We start from the raw sequence: 16,670 nt of genomic DNA on the forward strand, positions 1-16,670 counted from the left end.
TTGGACCCGGGGTTTGTGCTCCGAGAAGCTCCTAGCCCAGGGGAAGATTGATGACAAGGATCTTCCTCCAGAGCTCACAGACAGAGAAAACCTTCCCCTGGAGCTGATGACCTGAATTTGGACTTGTAGCCTACTAGACTCTGAGAGAATAAATTTCTCTTTGTTAAAGCTATCCACTTGTGGTATTTCTGTTATAGCAGCACTAGGGTCGCTATGAGTCGGAATCGACTTGAGGGCACTGGGTTTATATGACTAAGACAGAATTTGGTACCAAGATAGTGAGGTGCTGCTCTAACAGATACCTAAAATGTGGAAGCGGTTTTGAAACTGTGAATGGATAGAGGGGCGACAGCGGCAGAGAAGTGGCAACAGCAGAGAGCTGGCAGCAGCAGAACCTGGAGACCAGCCGACAAGGCATGGAGCAAGAGAGCTGAGTGCCTGCATGCAGGAGGCTTCCTGGAGGAGTGGGGTGCCTCCAGGCACTTAGTGGTGGAGCGAGAGAGGTTTGGAACACTTGCCCCAGCAGGGGAGATGCAGGTGTGAGGCCAGAGGAGCCGAGAGGCCAAGAAACCAGGAAGCAGAAGCCGAAGAGACAAGGAACACAAGAACCCGAGCTCTCTCAGTCTCAAAAGCTTGTGTTCTGCTGGCACCGTAAAGAGGCCTACCAGGAAAGTAAATGCAGTGTCCAGGGCTACAGAGCTGATGAAAAGGCAGATGACCAAGCTCCATGGGAAGCAAAAAAAGCATAAAAAACCCACCAAACCTTGTCCTTGCTGCCATGTGTCGGTTGAAGAAAATGGCGGAGACCTGGACATGAAGTGCCTGCAGCCCCAGTGCAAGTGTGAGGGGTGTTGGAACCCTAGCTTGGAATGAACCCCACATGCGTGGCCGACTGGTTCCATGCGTAGCTCCGAGCGGCAGGGCCGCCAGCAATCCTCGTTTGAAACGTACAGAGTGCAACCCTTATCCGCTGCTCTTCCTTTAGCCGCAGGCACGCACGCACGCACACACTGACGCACACACACATCTCAAGGTCTTTCCAAAATCACAAAAACAAAATTACAGAAGCACCTCCCAGCATCCCTTTTATCCTGTGCATGAGAAACAGCAGAGCCAATGGTGGGGCCAGTCAGAGGCGTGTTCAGACCTCAGCGATACACAGATGTTACAGCGTGCATCATAGTGCAGTTCGTGTGCTTTGCGTGGATTGCCATTCTTGAGTAAATTTCAGCCAGGCTGGAAAAGGACAGGCAGAAATTGGATTCAATTTCCGGCATTTTACCCACAGTAAATATTGTGTGGAGAAGTTATTGATGGGAACTAGTTTTTTTTGCTGTCGTTGTTTTTAGGGTTTTTGGGGGTGCGGGTACATTTCTTGTCAGTGGTTCTATGTAAGATTGTTTGCAATGGATTCTCAAAACTATATGCATATCTTTAAAAGAAATGCTCTTTTCTTATTTAAATTTTCAGAGCATGTCGATTCTCAAAGAACCGTATGCAATAGTCAAAAATATTTGCTTATCCCTAAGAATTTGGTGTTTATAAGTTGCACTCATTTTTTTTTTTTCTCATGAAATACCAAGTATGCCTAAGTCAGCTTGTCAACTAAGTGAGAAGCTATGAAAGGTAAATTGAATGTTGAACGTGTAAATTACAGGGAAGAAATCGAAACATTATGTACTTGTATTCTGTTTAATTATATACAATCTTAGAAAGAAATTGTTTGTCTAAAAATATTACAAAATATACAATTTGATTTTAAGCATTCATTTTGCAGCTTGGGGGATTAACTAATACATCTGGCTTCATTGGGAATTTAATGGGTAAGGAAGCCTATGAAGGAGAAATGGTTACCTAGTGACCCTGAATGTTAACAAAAGTGTAGATTATTAAATCAGCATCTTTAAAGAAGTAGCATTCCCAGCCTGATTCTGTTTACCAGAAGGGTTTATGCTTCTTCTGCACCCCCGTACTGCTCCCCCAATCTGCAACGCCCAGGGGGCTGCCTTACGTCTAGTGGCAAGCTCAACACTAGGTTATTTCCTTGGTTAACATGGGTTGAAGTGTTGGTCAAGTTTCCCACTTTTTTTTTTAAGCATTAGCAATATATTAAAAAAATACTCACTAGATACAGCAAACTGCATTTTCTAACACGCGGTGCGCAGGTGAAAAAGCACAGCTGTTGTGTGTTGTTCCATCACCTGTATAACTTTTTTATGATGAGTCGCACTAGCACATGGAGTCCTGTTTGGATTCGGGGACTCTGCAAATTACAAGATCTGTAGCAGGGCTTCTGTTTTTACACACAGCACCAGAAGTCCTTGGTTGGGGGACTGAAGGGGTGACCTCAGAAAATTTTCCAGGGTCACATCCCTAGGGCGTCCATCCTCTTTCCCTAATGCCTCAGTTCACCTTGTTCTTTCAGCCTCTCAGGGCCAGCCTTTCCTGCTCTCCCTTTTCCCTCCAGAGACACTGTACCTGGGCAAGGTGGGGTGTTGGCAGCAGCTACATCTGCATCCACAGCTTCACGGGACTTCACTGCTCAGAAAACCCCACTACGCCAACATGACCCCAGGCGCCTATATCTACGTCGGGGGGGCTGAAGATCCTAGAGAAAGAATGGAGGGCTCCATGCCTGTGTGACATGAGATAAAGAACAGTGACCAGGCACAATCCCAGCAGAAAGTGTCAGGTGCTGAGTCTTGAATCCAAGTAAGACCTGACTTAAAGTCACTGACAATCCCAGTAAATAGCAGCTCCTGATGTGTCAACTCAGATGGCTCCCGCCTGTCACATGGAGTATGCAACATTTTATATCATCAAAAAAAAAATTTTTTTTACACAACTTAGCTTGAAAATGTTGTTTTAACTATTGCCTCCTTCCACATTTGTGTGGTTTGTTGGGTTTGCAGGACACAAGCAAGCCTTGCCCCATGTTTTGGTGTAGTTTCTAGAGCTGTTTAGCGTTACAGGACGGTCTCTTTTTCTTTCCTGGTGGTTGTTTTTATTTTGTAGAATAGAATGGTAATTCTTAAAATAAGTTAAAAAGAAAAAAACAACCACTTTAAATGGACAAGCAGTATTATTTGAGCATGAACAGTGTGACAAAATATATCAAAAGGATAGAAACAGTCTTTGCAGAAGGATCTTTATTTTTCTCTGAGATACCTGAAAAGAAATACCTGAAACTGTATCTGAGTTTGTCCTCAAATTGTCGATAAAAGCTTCAAAAGAGCATGTGGAAAGAAAGAAAACAAAAATCCTCCCAACTGGACCAATAAGCAACATCATGATAAACAGAGAAAAAATTGAAGCTGTCAAGGATTTCATTTTACTTGGAGTCACAATCAATGCCCATGGAAGCAGCAGTCAAGAAATCACATGATGCATTGTAGTGCACAAAACTGCTGCAAAAGACCTCTTTAAAGTGTTAAAAAGCAAAGATGTCACTTTTGAGGACTAAGGTGCACCTGACCCAAGCCATGGTGTTTTCAGTCGCCTTATATGCATGCAAAAGCTGGACAATGAATACGGAAGACCAAAGAATTGATGCCTTTGAATTATGGTGTTGGTGAAGAATATACCATGGACTGCCAGAAGAACTAACAAACCTGTCTTGGAACAAGGAAGAAGTACAGCCAGAATTCTCCTCAGAAGCTAGGGTGGCGAGACCTCATCTCATTAGGAGGGACCAGTCCTTGGAGAAGGACACCATGCTTGGTAAAGTAGAGGGTCAGCGAAAAAGAGGAAGATCCTCAACAAGATGGATTGACACAGTGGCTGCAACAATGGGCTCAAGCATAACAGCGGCTGTGAGGATGGTACAGGACTGGGCAGTGTTTTCTTCCGTTGTCCATCGGGTTGCTATAAGTCAGAACCGACTCCACGGGCACCTAACAACAGCAACAGTCCTAACATTTAGAACTGCTATCTGTGGAAACTGATTGCACACAGGTAATTCTATAAAAGAGCACAATTCCCAAGGCAAAATGTTCTTTACTAATTAAGCCAATCTGGTGGCGTGGTAGTTAACTATTTGGCTGCTAACTGAAAGATCAGCAGTTTGAACTCATTATCTGTGCCAGGGGAGAAAGATGTGGCAGTCTGCTTCTGTAAAGATTTACAGCCTTGGAAACTCTGTGGGGCAGTTATACCCTATCCTATAGGATCACTGTAAGTCATGATTGATATGATGGCAACAGGTTTGGGTTTTTTTTTTTTTTTTTTAATTTGACTTAAAGGTGACTTTTAAGAGACCAGAGCCCTGGTAGTGTAGTGGTTAAGAGCTCAGCTGCTAACCAAAACGTTGGCAGTTCAAATTCATCAGCTGCTCCTTGGAAATCCTATGGGGAAGTTCTATCCTGTCCCACAGGGTCTCTATGAGTCAAAACTGACTCGATGCAATGGGTTTTAAGACAGGGAGCAAAGGCTCTGAGATCGGAAGGTGCCTGTTTGAGAAATAGCAAAGAGACTGCTGTGGTTAGAGGAGAAACAAGTAAAAGAAAAATAGACTGTACTGTCAGGGAGGTGATGGGGTTTGAGTGTGGAACCCCTAGAGACTTAGTAAAACAGAGAACAGAGGGGCCCCCAAATGCAAACAAAGTAACAAGAAATGGGTCAGGGCACAGAAACAAAGCCATTCCCCAGAACAATGGGGCAGGCTATCTAAAAATAGTCCGCAAACTTCTTTAAAGTTGCCTTTGAGACCAGCTGGAGAAAACCAGGCCCAGGGACATACACAGAACATCCACCTGTGACTGCTGTGTGACCTTTCACCAGGCGCAGTGAGAGGCCGCAGCCCCAGCCAGGGAATCGAACCCAGGGAGTGGGAGGCTGCACAGGCACGACACCCCATAATTAGTCCTGCTACGAATCCCAGAGGCCACCGGGACAGGAGTCATCTTGGAAAGCTGCTGCATTTGCACCTTCGTCTGTGAATAAACATGAATCTTTTCCCCACCCAAGAACTTTTAAAAACTCCGGCCTGTCTTTGGTTCTGTGAGAGGAAGGTATGCGTCGCTCTAGGCCTTCCTCATCTCCGCTTGCAAGCCTCTTCAATAAAGCTTTGCTCCTTTGGAAAACCACATGCCTTACCTGCTCATTCTTGACCAGTGAGAGGCAAGAATCTTATTCCAGTAACAATTCGGGTTTTTTTAAAAAAAGAAACCGAAAAGGAAACTTTTCGGCTTGGAGTTTAAGGTTCAAAGATTATCTCAGGTCGATAGTTTGGGTCAGTAATTTTTAATTTCTGTGGAATTCAGAAATTTGGATTCCATGAGATTTAAAAACTTCATTCCTCAGACCATAAAATAAAAATTTTAATAAAAGGATTTAAAAATATGTTTATTGGTCTTAATGTGCTTTTAGAAGTGTTATACGGAAAAAAAATCACAAAGTTTAGTAAAGCAAAAAGAAATTTTTATTCAGTGTATATTCGAAAAGGCAAAAGTGGGAAAACGGACAAGCATGTTGCCCCAGCCATGTCTGCCAGAGTCCAAGGAAACTACAGAATCATCAGTATATATTAACATTACAAATAGGCAAAACCTTTGAAAGCGTCCCCTTTTCACAGATTGGCTAGAAACTGATCCTACCTTTTGACTTGCCTTACTTAATTAGCATTGGTACAGGTTTCAATAAAGACAGTCAAATTTTATATTCACTAAATGCCAATAGAAAAAGATAATAGTGGAAAGTCTTGTGTTCTGTCTTGTGTGAAATTTTCCCTAAAAGATATTTTCCAAGATTATCCTATCTATTCTTTATATCTCAGGGCCTGGTTGATGTATCCTTGTCAGTCCTTGTGAGCCCAGCTACAGCTGGTTCACATTCTCTATGCTCAAGGACAGGGAATAATGGCACCAATATTATTTCCTAAATCAGAAGGGTTATCGATTTAACCAAATTTACAAATCAATATACATTTTGACTTCATTTTTATAGAAAAAGGAATGTCAAGATATGCGTAGAAAAGGATTAATTGCTTTTTTTCTAAAATATATTTCTAGGTGACTAAGTTTCTTATTTAATAAACAACAGACAAATTTCTAGAAACTTTTTTGGATTAAGTTGTTGAAATCCTTAATTTTGTATATATTTCCTCCCTCTAAAACATTTCTCCAAACTCTGGAATTTAAATCCAGGTATCAGCATTCAATCTTAAGGCATGTACCCTTTGCATACTGAGGAAGACATAACCCATAATGCAGAGTGGAGAAGTAAAATTAGTTCCCACTGGCTCCACCGCTCTTACCTTCTTATTAAAACAATTTCTTTCTTTGTAAATAACTAATTTCTAGTGGTTTTAAACTGGAGAAGACAGGAAAAGATGCATCACACAATGCCACCCAGGCTGGAACCCCCAGTCCAGTCCCATTTTTCTCCTGGGATTTACATCTTAATCACATCACATTTTGGAGATTGGCTTTCCTGGCCAGATTTTCCTAAAACAGAGCTGCAAATCACAGAAACAAAAACACCAAACCCTTTGCCATCGAGTTGATTCTGAGTCATAGCTGCAAATCCATCCTGAAACTGAGAGACAATGGCGACCTGCCCTCCGGCTCTGCATTCTTCAACCAGGACCCACTTTTGCTTTGCTTGTAAACTAGACTGGACTTTTGGTTCTCGCCCTCCAGGAGTTTTTAACCAAAAACTCTAGGAAAAAGGACACTGGAAGTTAGTCTGAAATTCCATTTAGGTTCACTGCAACCATCTTTTAATAAACCATCTGCCGAGAACATTAATTCAAATTACTTTCTCTGAGCCCGCGAGGCAAGCTTCGACTCCCTGCTCGCTTTCCCTATTAACCTCCAGAGTCCACTGAGGCAAACACGCCCGCCCAGGACAAGTTGGGGCACAGCAGAGTCAGGCGCCTGGGACAGGAGTCGCCATGCCCCAAGGCCCTGTTCAGAGGCCGGTGCAGCCAATAGCGGGGCACGAAGGCGGTAGGAGCCGGTTGGGCCTGGCTGCAACCCGGCGTTTTAAACGCTGAGCAGGTAGTCCGAGACCACAACCGCTTGTCTCAGTGACCCGGATACCTGCTTGTGCTGACTGCACCTGCGCCTGAGCCAGCTGCAACCTGTGCAGGTGAGCGCCCTGGCTGGGGCCGGGCCCCGCGAGCGCAGGGCGAGGAGGGACCGCCGTAGAGACCCCGGCTAGGCCGCCGGCGCGACACCAGGATGGAGCGTCTGCCCGGGGCTGGCGAGGTCGGGTTCAGACTGAGCCCTGCTGGCCCTGCCGGGTTTGAAGGGGAGGCGGTTCGGGGGCCTGGGATGGCTGAGCCCACCTGGGCGAGTCCTAAAGCGAGCAGGGTCCCAAAGCCAGGGTGCCCCTAGGCTTCGCCGTGCCTCTGCTGGACCGAGCAGCTTGACCTCGTGGGCTAAGGTTTGAGAGACTGAGTGGGGATGCTGGTGGCACAAACCCAAGTGTGGGGACAGCGGAAGCGGTGCGGGCACCCTTCCCCGCTTTCCTGGGAAAGGACTTCAGAAAGGTTTCAATTCCAGAAGTGGACATTGGAAGAAACTATCACTGAACTGTCACAAATAAGTCTCTTTCCATTCCTACAGCACTTGTCGGTCTGCTAGTCATTTGGTGGCTGAATCAAATACCTCCACCCTGTAATAGGTAACTCATAGCGACCCTATAGGACAGAGTAGCACTGCCCCATAGAGTTTCCAAGGAGCACCTGGCGGATTCGAACTGCTGACCCTTTGGTTAGCAGCCGTAGCACTTAACCATTAAGCCACCAGGGTTTCCTATGAGTCGGAATCGACTCCAGGGCACTGGGCTTGAGCTGTTTTTTCTCCATGCAGGCCCTTAGCCTTCTTTCACAGTCTTTGCATAAATAACCCACTGTGGTTAAGTCAATTCCAATTCATAGCGACTCTGTAGGATAGGTAGAGCTGACCCCATAGGATTTCCAAGGCTGTCAATCAGAAGCAGATTGCCACGTCATTCCAAAACCAAACCTGTTCCCAAGAGGCGATTCAGACTCCAATAACCCTATGGGACACAGTAAACGGCTCCTACAGGGTTTCCAAAGCTGTAAATCTTTACAGAAGCAGGCTGCACATCTTTCTCCTACTGAGCCGCTTGGTGGGTTGAAACTGCTGACCTTTCAGTTAGCAGCCAAGTATTAACCACTGTGCCATCAGGGCTACTTCTTTGCATAAATATTTGGTGTCTTAGTTATCTAGTGCTGCTATAACAGAAATACCACAAGTGGATGGCTTTAATAAACAAATTTATTTTAGGGGGCTAGAGGTCTAAATTCAGAGCGCTTACTTTGAGGAGAAGGCTTTCTGTCTCTGAAAGGTCTGGAGAAAGGTCCATGTTCCTTCAGCTTCTGCGTCCTGATTTCTTGGAGATTTCCACATGTCTTGGCATCTACCTTACCCAATCTCTCTTCTGCTTGCTCCTTTCATGTCCTTTATCATACACCCTACACTAATCCTGCCTCATTAACATAACAAAGACAACCCATTCCCAAATGGGGTTATAACCACAGGCATAGAGCTTAGAATTTACAACACATATTTTGGGGGGACACAGCTCAATCCATAACACTTGGGAAGATAATTTAAACGTTTTCACTTCACCTTGGTGGCTGTAACTTTTCAGGAGGGAGTAAGATGGGTTTTGAAAACAAATAGTTACTCAGATGCTCATTTCTTTTCCCTTCCTAGGTTTTTGAAACATGAACCTTTCACTCTTTCTGGCTGCCCTTTGCTTGGGTATAGCCTCAGCTGCCCCAAAATTTGATCAAAGTTTAGATGCGCAATGGAACCAGTGGAGGTCAACGTACAAGAAAGTATATGCTGTGGTTGGTATCATCTGAAACTGTCCGGAGGGGTCCCAGAGACAATGGTCCCTGCTTGTTGGGAGTTCGGAGCCAGATGGGAGCTTCTAGGGGCCAGCTCTTCCAAGGCTGAACTTCATGGTGCCGGTTCCTGAGTGCAGTGCGGGCGTGGACAGGTCCAGCACTCAGAGGCACAGATCTGTCTTTGGCTGTGGTTTCTCTTCCATCTGCTGATCCACTTGGTGAGGAGGGTTGGGTTTTAAGGGGAATTAAAGACAATCTGTTATGTTTGCCTCTAGAATGAAGAAGACTGGAGGAGACCAGTATGGGAGAAGAATATGAAGATGATTGAACGGCACAATCAGGAGTACAGCCAAGGAAAACATGGCTTCACCATGGCCATGAATGCCTTTGGGGACAAGGTGAGTGTGGCATTTATTGATGGCTTAATTCTGTACTTCATCTCCTCAGTATTTTAACAAAATACTCTCTTGCTTTTTCAACATTTTACTTACTTTTCTTTGAAGACCAATGAAGAATTCAGGCAGCTGATGAACGGCTTTCAAAGCCAGAAACACAAGAAGGGGAAGCTGTTCTATGAACCTGTCTTTGGTCATATCCCCACATCTGTGGATTGGACTCAGAAAGGCTATGTGACTCCTGTGAAGGATCAGGTATGTCATGATTCAGACTCAGATCTATCTCGAGTAAAAAATAGAAAAGCCAAAAAGGAATTGACCTCTTTGCTACTCAGCGGAGAGACATGCAGTTCACTTTTTTTTTTTTCTTGAGAGCGTTCAGATTTATGGGCTGTTGTCAGTCTTTGAAGGAGCCCTAGTGGCACAGTGGTTAAGCGCTCGACTGCTAAATGAAAGGTCAGTGGTTCAAACCCACCAGCTGCTCCAGAGGAGAAAGATGTGGCAGTCTGCTTTCGTAAGGATTACAGCCTTGGAAACCCTATGGGGCAGTTCTGCTCTGTTCTATTGGGTCCCTAAGATTAGGAATTGACTCGATGACAATGGGTTTGGGTGAGTCTTTCTGTTTGTCTTGTAAACTGACAACTTTTAAAATTACCTTTTCAGGGTCAGTGTGGTTCTTGTTGGGCTTTTAGTGCAACTGGTGCCCTGGAAGGACAGATGTTCCGGAAAACTGGCAAACTTGTCTCACTCAGTGAGCAGAACCTGGTGGACTGCTCTTGGCGTGAAGGCAATGAAGGCTGCAATGGTGGCCTGATGGATAATGCTTTCCAGTATGTTAAGGACAACGGAGGCCTTGATTCAGAGGAGTCCTATCCATATACTGCAACAGTACGTGAAGCTCCTTATCTGGTTGTCATCCCAGCTCTTTGGAAAGCTGAACAATTTCTAGGATAAGATGCCTTATTCAGCATTCACATTTCAGATAGTAGACTTTATATCTGCAGCTGCGAACTGTCACCATAAATTACTAGCCTTTGCACAGTTCTCTGATTAGACAGTTAACCTATAGCTAGCAGTTCTTTCATGTTACATGGAGAATGAATTTCTCCACAGGGAGAAACAAAAGCCATAGCCATACTTGGAGTCCAGGTTGGTCTTAGGGTAACACATACCTCCCCCTTCACTAAATTCTTTCTGGACCATGTCACTGAGGAGACACCAGGTGAATTTGCAATTTCAAACCAACCAATTATATTTTACTACCTGGGCTACTTTATAACAAGGTTGACTTGGAAATCATTAAGCTGCAGACTGCTGAGTCCTGGGGTCCTAGAACTCATCTTCATCAAAAGGTGGGTGGCAGTTATTGCTCGCATCTCTTTCCTCTTTACTTATAAAAGGACACGCAGGACTGTCGCTACAATCCCAAGTATTCAGCTGCCAACGACACTGGCTTCGTGGACATCCCTCCACAGGAGAAGGCACTGATGAAAGCAGTGGCAACCGTGGGTCCTATCTCTGTTGCTATTGACGCAGGCCAGGTTTCCTTCCAGTTCTACAGTTCTGGTAAGCATCTTTCTTGTTGTAGACATTAGGCAGAAAAATCGGAAAGCTACCATTTTATAGTTGTTAGATCTATAGAATTTTCCCAAAGGGTTTTACTCCTGTAATTAAAACCTTTTGGCTAAAGTATTTTTGTGTTCTGTGCTGTTTCCTTAAGGGATCCTGGTGGCACAGTGGTTAAGTGCTCAGCTGCTAACCGAAAGGTGTGCAATTCAAACCCAGCAGCTGCTCCACCGGAGAAAGATGTGGCAGTCTGCTTCCCTAAAGGCTACACAGCCTTGGAAACACTATGGGGCAGTTCTACTCTATCCTATAGGGTCGCTATAAGTCAGAATCAAGTCGACAGCAGTGGGTTTGGTTTGTGTGTGTGTGTGTGTGTGTGTGTGTGTGTGTGTGCTGTTCCCTTAGAGTGGCATACTAGCAGTCAAATGGCAACGTTTCTAGGAGAACTCTTTTCTACCTCTTAGCAAGTTGTTTAAAGAAGGGATTGCACTAATTTGTATTTTTGCTAGTCTTAGCTGAGTGCATAAATGCCCAGAACCTTGATAAGAATCAATCCCACCTGGAATTCTGATGTTTCCCTGCACTTAAAGATGTCTCCCTTAACGTGGCTGATAGGATGGGTTAGTGCCATGGTTCACCTAGGGCTTCTCACCCTGGCACTGATTTCTCTTCCAGGCATTTATTTCGATCCCGCATGCCGCCTCACTGTGAACCATGGCGTTCTAGCGGTTGGCTATGGCTTTGAAGGAACAGACCCAGATAAAAATAAATATTGGCTTGTCAAGAACAGGTAAAAAATGCTAAATAATTCTAATACTTATAACTGAAATTGACGAATCAGGACCTGCATACAGGTCCACAAGCCCTTCAGCGCAATTCTAAAATCCTGAAAGTCTTTCTCCCACTTAGGTGAACACAGAAATTATCAATATTTGATTATAAGATTCTGTCCCAGACTTGCTACAGTATTAATATGGTATTTTTAATGTTACATTTCTAAATTCTGAAATACACCTGGCCGTAAGGGTCTTCTCTTTCACAGTTCTGTGAAATCAGGTCTTATTGGAGGTCAGGATATCCAAGCTATGTGCAGGTTTAGGACTCAACAGCTTATACACAATAAGCACCTGCCTACTGATTCTCTGAAGCCTGACAGATTGTCCAGAGCCGCCCAGGAGATCAGTGGCCTCTGACACACTCTACGTATTAGCTGGTATTGTTCAGGAAACTAAAATATACTCGGTTCTTTGTATAACAAGGAAGTTCTACTGTTCTTTCAGCTGGGGTAAAAGTTGGGGCGCAGATGGATATATAAAGATGGCCAAAGACCGGAACAACCACTGTGGAATCGCCAGGGCAGCCAGCTACCCCACGGTGTGACCTGATGGGCCTGGATGATAAAGGATCCAGGACGGCCTTTCCAAATAATGGATTTTTGTCTTAAAACTGACCAACTCTTATTGTCTGGGATAAAACACTTGAATCCTTGAGGATCCAAGTTGTGATTTGAATTCTGTGACATTTTCACACTGGTACAATATTACCACTACTTTAATTACAGTTTTGTAATATTGTCTCATTGCTTAAAGACTTTTGAATTTTCATTTAAAAAATGTATATAAAGTCTTATCTTTTTAAATAAAACTTATATTTCACATGCAGAGGTGGGTTTCTTTGTTTTTATGCCATAATTTTTCATGTAGGGGAAATGTCACTGGGCTATGAAGACGTAACCGCATGTGCCAATGGCGCACAGGGAGGAAGACGCTGGGTGGGCTCTGGATTTCTGGTTACGAATTGGTGGACGTTTTTAGCTCCTTATTGGCTCTGCCTGACCCATCTCTTGAGGGAGCAAATTTTCATAAATGATCCAGAAGGACCAAGCTAAATTGTTTTAATAAAGAAAATAGAAAATTAGAATTTATAAAAGTGAATGTATATGTGGTTTAGGTCCTAGAAAACAGCCTTAGAGATCGTCTTCATCTGGCCCAGGATAGTCATAACCCAGTCAGGTTACACGACCAAAGTCACAGCCAGTTTCTGGAGCATCTTCCCGAATTGCTGGTGAAGACCACATGGTCACCTTGCAGTCAACTAAGGACCAGACTGGTGGGTTGCCAGGGCTGTTTGGTCTTTGCTGGTAATAGCTGGAGAAATAGATTTAAGGTCCATAAGGGGAGGAAGGATAAGCTCTCACGTTTGGGGTTGGGATTCAAAAACAGTACTCTGGATGAAGGTGGAAGAAGGTGAGAGGAATGAGGGTGAAAATCAGAGGCCAAATTTAGAACTAACTGCTTAATCCTTAAGAGTCCTTGATTGGGGTATATGGCTAAGCACTCAACTACTAACCACAGAATGCTGTGGGTTTGAAACCACCCAGAGATACACAGAAGAAAGGCCTGGTGATCTAATTCTAAAAGGTCACAGTCTTGAAAACCCTGTGAAATGCAGTTCTACTCTGCACACACAGGGTGCCCATGAGTCTGAATCAACTCAATGGCAACTAGTTACCTAATCCCTAAACTTCAAAGAAAAGAAAGGAGGAAAAACTACCTACATTCTGCAGGCTTTTGAAGTCTCATGTTTCCACTCAAGAAGAAAATACAAAGAACAGGGTGCAGAATTCACAACTGGGACCTCAGCCCACAAAGCCTCTAGTAGCCTCTGTCTGTTCAATTCCACTGGTGTTGGGCCATGTGCCATGTTGGCCCCTCAATGTGGCCTTCTCTGATAAGTGCTCAGATTTTAATCTTTGGACCTAAGCTGACAAATGTCACATCTGCAGGGAAATTCGTTGGAGTTTTGTAACAATGCTAGCAAGTGTGGTAGCAGGAAAACTTAAGAGGCTTCCAAGACAAATTCTATCCTGGTTCGGACCTAGATTTGATGTTGTTAAGTGCTGTCAAGTCTGCTCTGACTCATAGTGACTCTATGTACGACAGAATAAAAAACTTTGACATCCTCACAGTCATTGCTATGTTTGAACTCATTGTTGCAGCCACTGTGTCAATCCATCTCATGGAGACTTGATACAACCAAAATTTACATAGCACCCACTATGTGCCAGTCATCACACTGCAGGAGACAGTCCCCAACCTCAAGGAGCTGGGTGCTGTTCGTGAAGCAAGGTGATCAGAGCATACTCCCAGAAGGAAGGGAAATCTGACAAGAGCACAGACGAGCCAGTCCATAAGGATAAAGGGGCATCTTAGTTGAGACTGTCAAGTCGGAGCTGGGATGAGACTTTGTGCTTGGAGAAACTGCACAAGTAATGAGTTGAAGTTCAGATGGGGCCAGATTCAGAGATGGGCTTTTGGGACACAGGGAGACCACTGCGGAGGGCAGGGGAAATGACCGTCCTGGTTATCTATAGTGTAAAACATAACCACCCCAAAAATGAACAGCTCACCAAAAAACATTATCTTTCACATTTCTTGACTTGAGCTGGACATCGAAGAGCTTTTCACATGACCGGTCATAGATGTTGGTGCTGGTCACCAGTTCAGCTCAGGTAGATGACCAGGTCACCAACATGTGACCCTTCAATGGCATGGTCTTCTCTCAGCGTGAAGGCTGGGTTCCAAAATGGAACAAATCCAGCCTAAGAAAAATGCTAACAGGCCTCAGGGACAACTGCCTTTTATGATCTAACCTTAGGTGGTACACTGATTGAAGCACTGGGCTGCTAACCAACGGGTCAGCTGTGTGAACCCACCAGTGACTCTTAGGATGAAACATGTGGCAGTCAGCTTCCGTAAAGATTACAGCCTTGGAAACTCCACGGGGCAGTTCTTCTTTGTCTTGTAAGATCGTTATGAGTAGGAATCGACTCCAAGACAATAGTTTTTTTTTTTTTGGTTTAGTCCCAAAATGAAACCTCTGCCAATGAGTTCAACTGGGTAGGAAGTCATCACGGACAGCCCAGATTAAGAGGAGGGACTTAGATTCCCTCTTGACCGGGGAGTGGCAAGGCTACATTGTAGAAGAACATGTAGGATGGAAGATACTATCATGGCCATCTTCAGAAGATAAAATTGGCCACATTCAGACTTGGAACTTTCTCCAAGAAAGAACTCCTTTGTGATATACCTTTCTTCACCACAACAGGCCAGCTCAGAGTGCTGTCCACAGAATCCTCGACCTACAGCCCAAGACTCTAAGGAAACTTGTAGGTGCTAAATTGAATGAAAAGTGTGAAGACCCCTCAGATGTCTAAACTATTATACAGACATGTGAAGCTCATGTAACTTGCAAAGACATTAACATTTATTTAAACTTGTAAATGTTCCAAACTGCATCTCTTGTCTAAAACATTTTTTAAAAGAATAGACATAAATAGAGCTGAAAACAAATTTTTATTTTTTTTTTAGAATGTAGAACATTTTCTTTACAAACTATGTTTTGCCAATTGAGCTAGATATTCCCTGAGACCATTGTCCCCACAGCCCTCAACCCAGCTATTTGGTTCCTCAGGGAGTCTGGATGTGTCTATGGACCTTCTATGACCTTGCCCTGTACAAGTTGTGCTGGCCTCCCCAGCATTGTGTACTGTCTTACCCTTCACCAAAGTTACCACTTATCTATTGTCTACTTAGTGTTTTTCCATCTCTACCTCTCCCCTCCCTCATAACCATCAAAGCTTGTTTCTTTTTGTGTGTAAACTTTTTCACGAGTTTTTATAGCAGTGGTCTCATACAATATATGTCCTTTTGGGGTTGACTTATTTCACTCAGCATAATGCCCTCCAGATTCATCCATGTTGTGACAGGCTTCACAGATTCATCACTATTATCTTTGTGTAGTACTCCAGTGTGTGTATGTACCTTAGTTTGTTTATCCAACCATCTGCTGATGGGCACTATTATGAATAGAATTGTGTCCCCCCAAATTACCTGTCAACTTGGCTATGTCATGTTTCCCAGTATTGTATGATTGTCTACCATTTTGTCATCTGATGTGATTTCATATGTGTTGTAAATTCTATCACTATGATGTAATGAGATGATTAGTGCAGTTATATTGATGAGATCTACAAGATTAGATAGTGTTTCTTCAGACAATATCTTTTGAGATATAAAAGAGAGAAGGGAGCAGAGAGAGACACGGGGACATCATACCACCAAGAAAGCAGTGCCAGGACCACAGCGTGTCCTTTGGATATGAGGTTCCTGAGCTGAGATGCTCCCAGACCAAAGGAAGATTGATGACAAAGGCCTTCCTTCAGAGCCGACAGAGAGAAAAGCCTTCCCCTGGAGCTGACGCCCTGACTTTGGAGTTCTAGCCTACTAGACAATAAGAATAAATTTCTCTTTGTTAAAGCCATCCACTTGCAGTATTTTTGTTATAGGAGCACTAGATGACCAAGACAGGCATCTAGGTTGTTTTCATCTTTTTGCTATTGTGAACAATGCTGCAATGAACATTGGTGTGCATATGTCTACTCACGTGAAAACTCTTATTTCTCTACAATATATTCCTAGGATTGGGATTGCTGGATCATATGGTATTTCTATTCCTACCTTTCTAAGGAAGCACCACATTGTTTTCCAAAATGGTTGTACCATTTTGCATTCCCACCAGCAGTGCATAAGAGTTCCAATCTCCCCACAGCCTCTCCAACATTTCTTATTTTATGTTTTTTTGATTCATGCCAATAATGCTGGGGTGAGATGGTATCTCATTGTGGTTTTGATTTGCATTTCTCTAATGGCTAGTAATCTCAAGCATTTCCTGCTTGGATGTCTTCTTTGCTGAAGTGTCCATTTCCTTTGCCTACTTTTTAATTGGATTATTTGTCTTTTTTTTAATTATTATTTTCCTGTAGATTTTAGAGATTAGACCTTTGTCAGATTTGTCATAGCCAGAAATTTTTTCCCAGTTTGTAA

The 16,670-nt window shown here is 43.8% G+C and overlaps 1 protein-coding gene across 2 annotated transcripts in view; it reads left to right on the forward strand.

Annotated features, from left to right (window-relative positions):
- Positions 1 to 16,670, forward strand: part of CTSL (cathepsin L) — a 69,504-nt gene that overhangs the window by 23,224 nt on the left and 29,610 nt on the right. The window contains exon 2 of one of the 2 annotated variants that reach the window (XM_049895915.1): positions 9,883 to 9,981. The exons of the other annotated variant lie outside the window; for it this stretch is intronic. Within the exon in view, the coding sequence (XP_049751872.1) occupies positions 9,937 to 9,981 (45 nt within the window). The 5' untranslated portion in view covers positions 9,883 to 9,936. The remainder of the gene's footprint in view (positions 1 to 9,882; positions 9,982 to 16,670) is intronic. 2 annotated transcript variants of the gene reach the window in all.

Source organism: Elephas maximus, chromosome 9 (assembly GCF_024166365.1).
Source record: "Elephas maximus indicus isolate mEleMax1 chromosome 9, mEleMax1 primary haplotype, whole genome shotgun sequence".
Lineage (NCBI taxonomy): Eukaryota > Metazoa > Chordata > Mammalia > Proboscidea > Elephantidae > Elephas > Elephas maximus.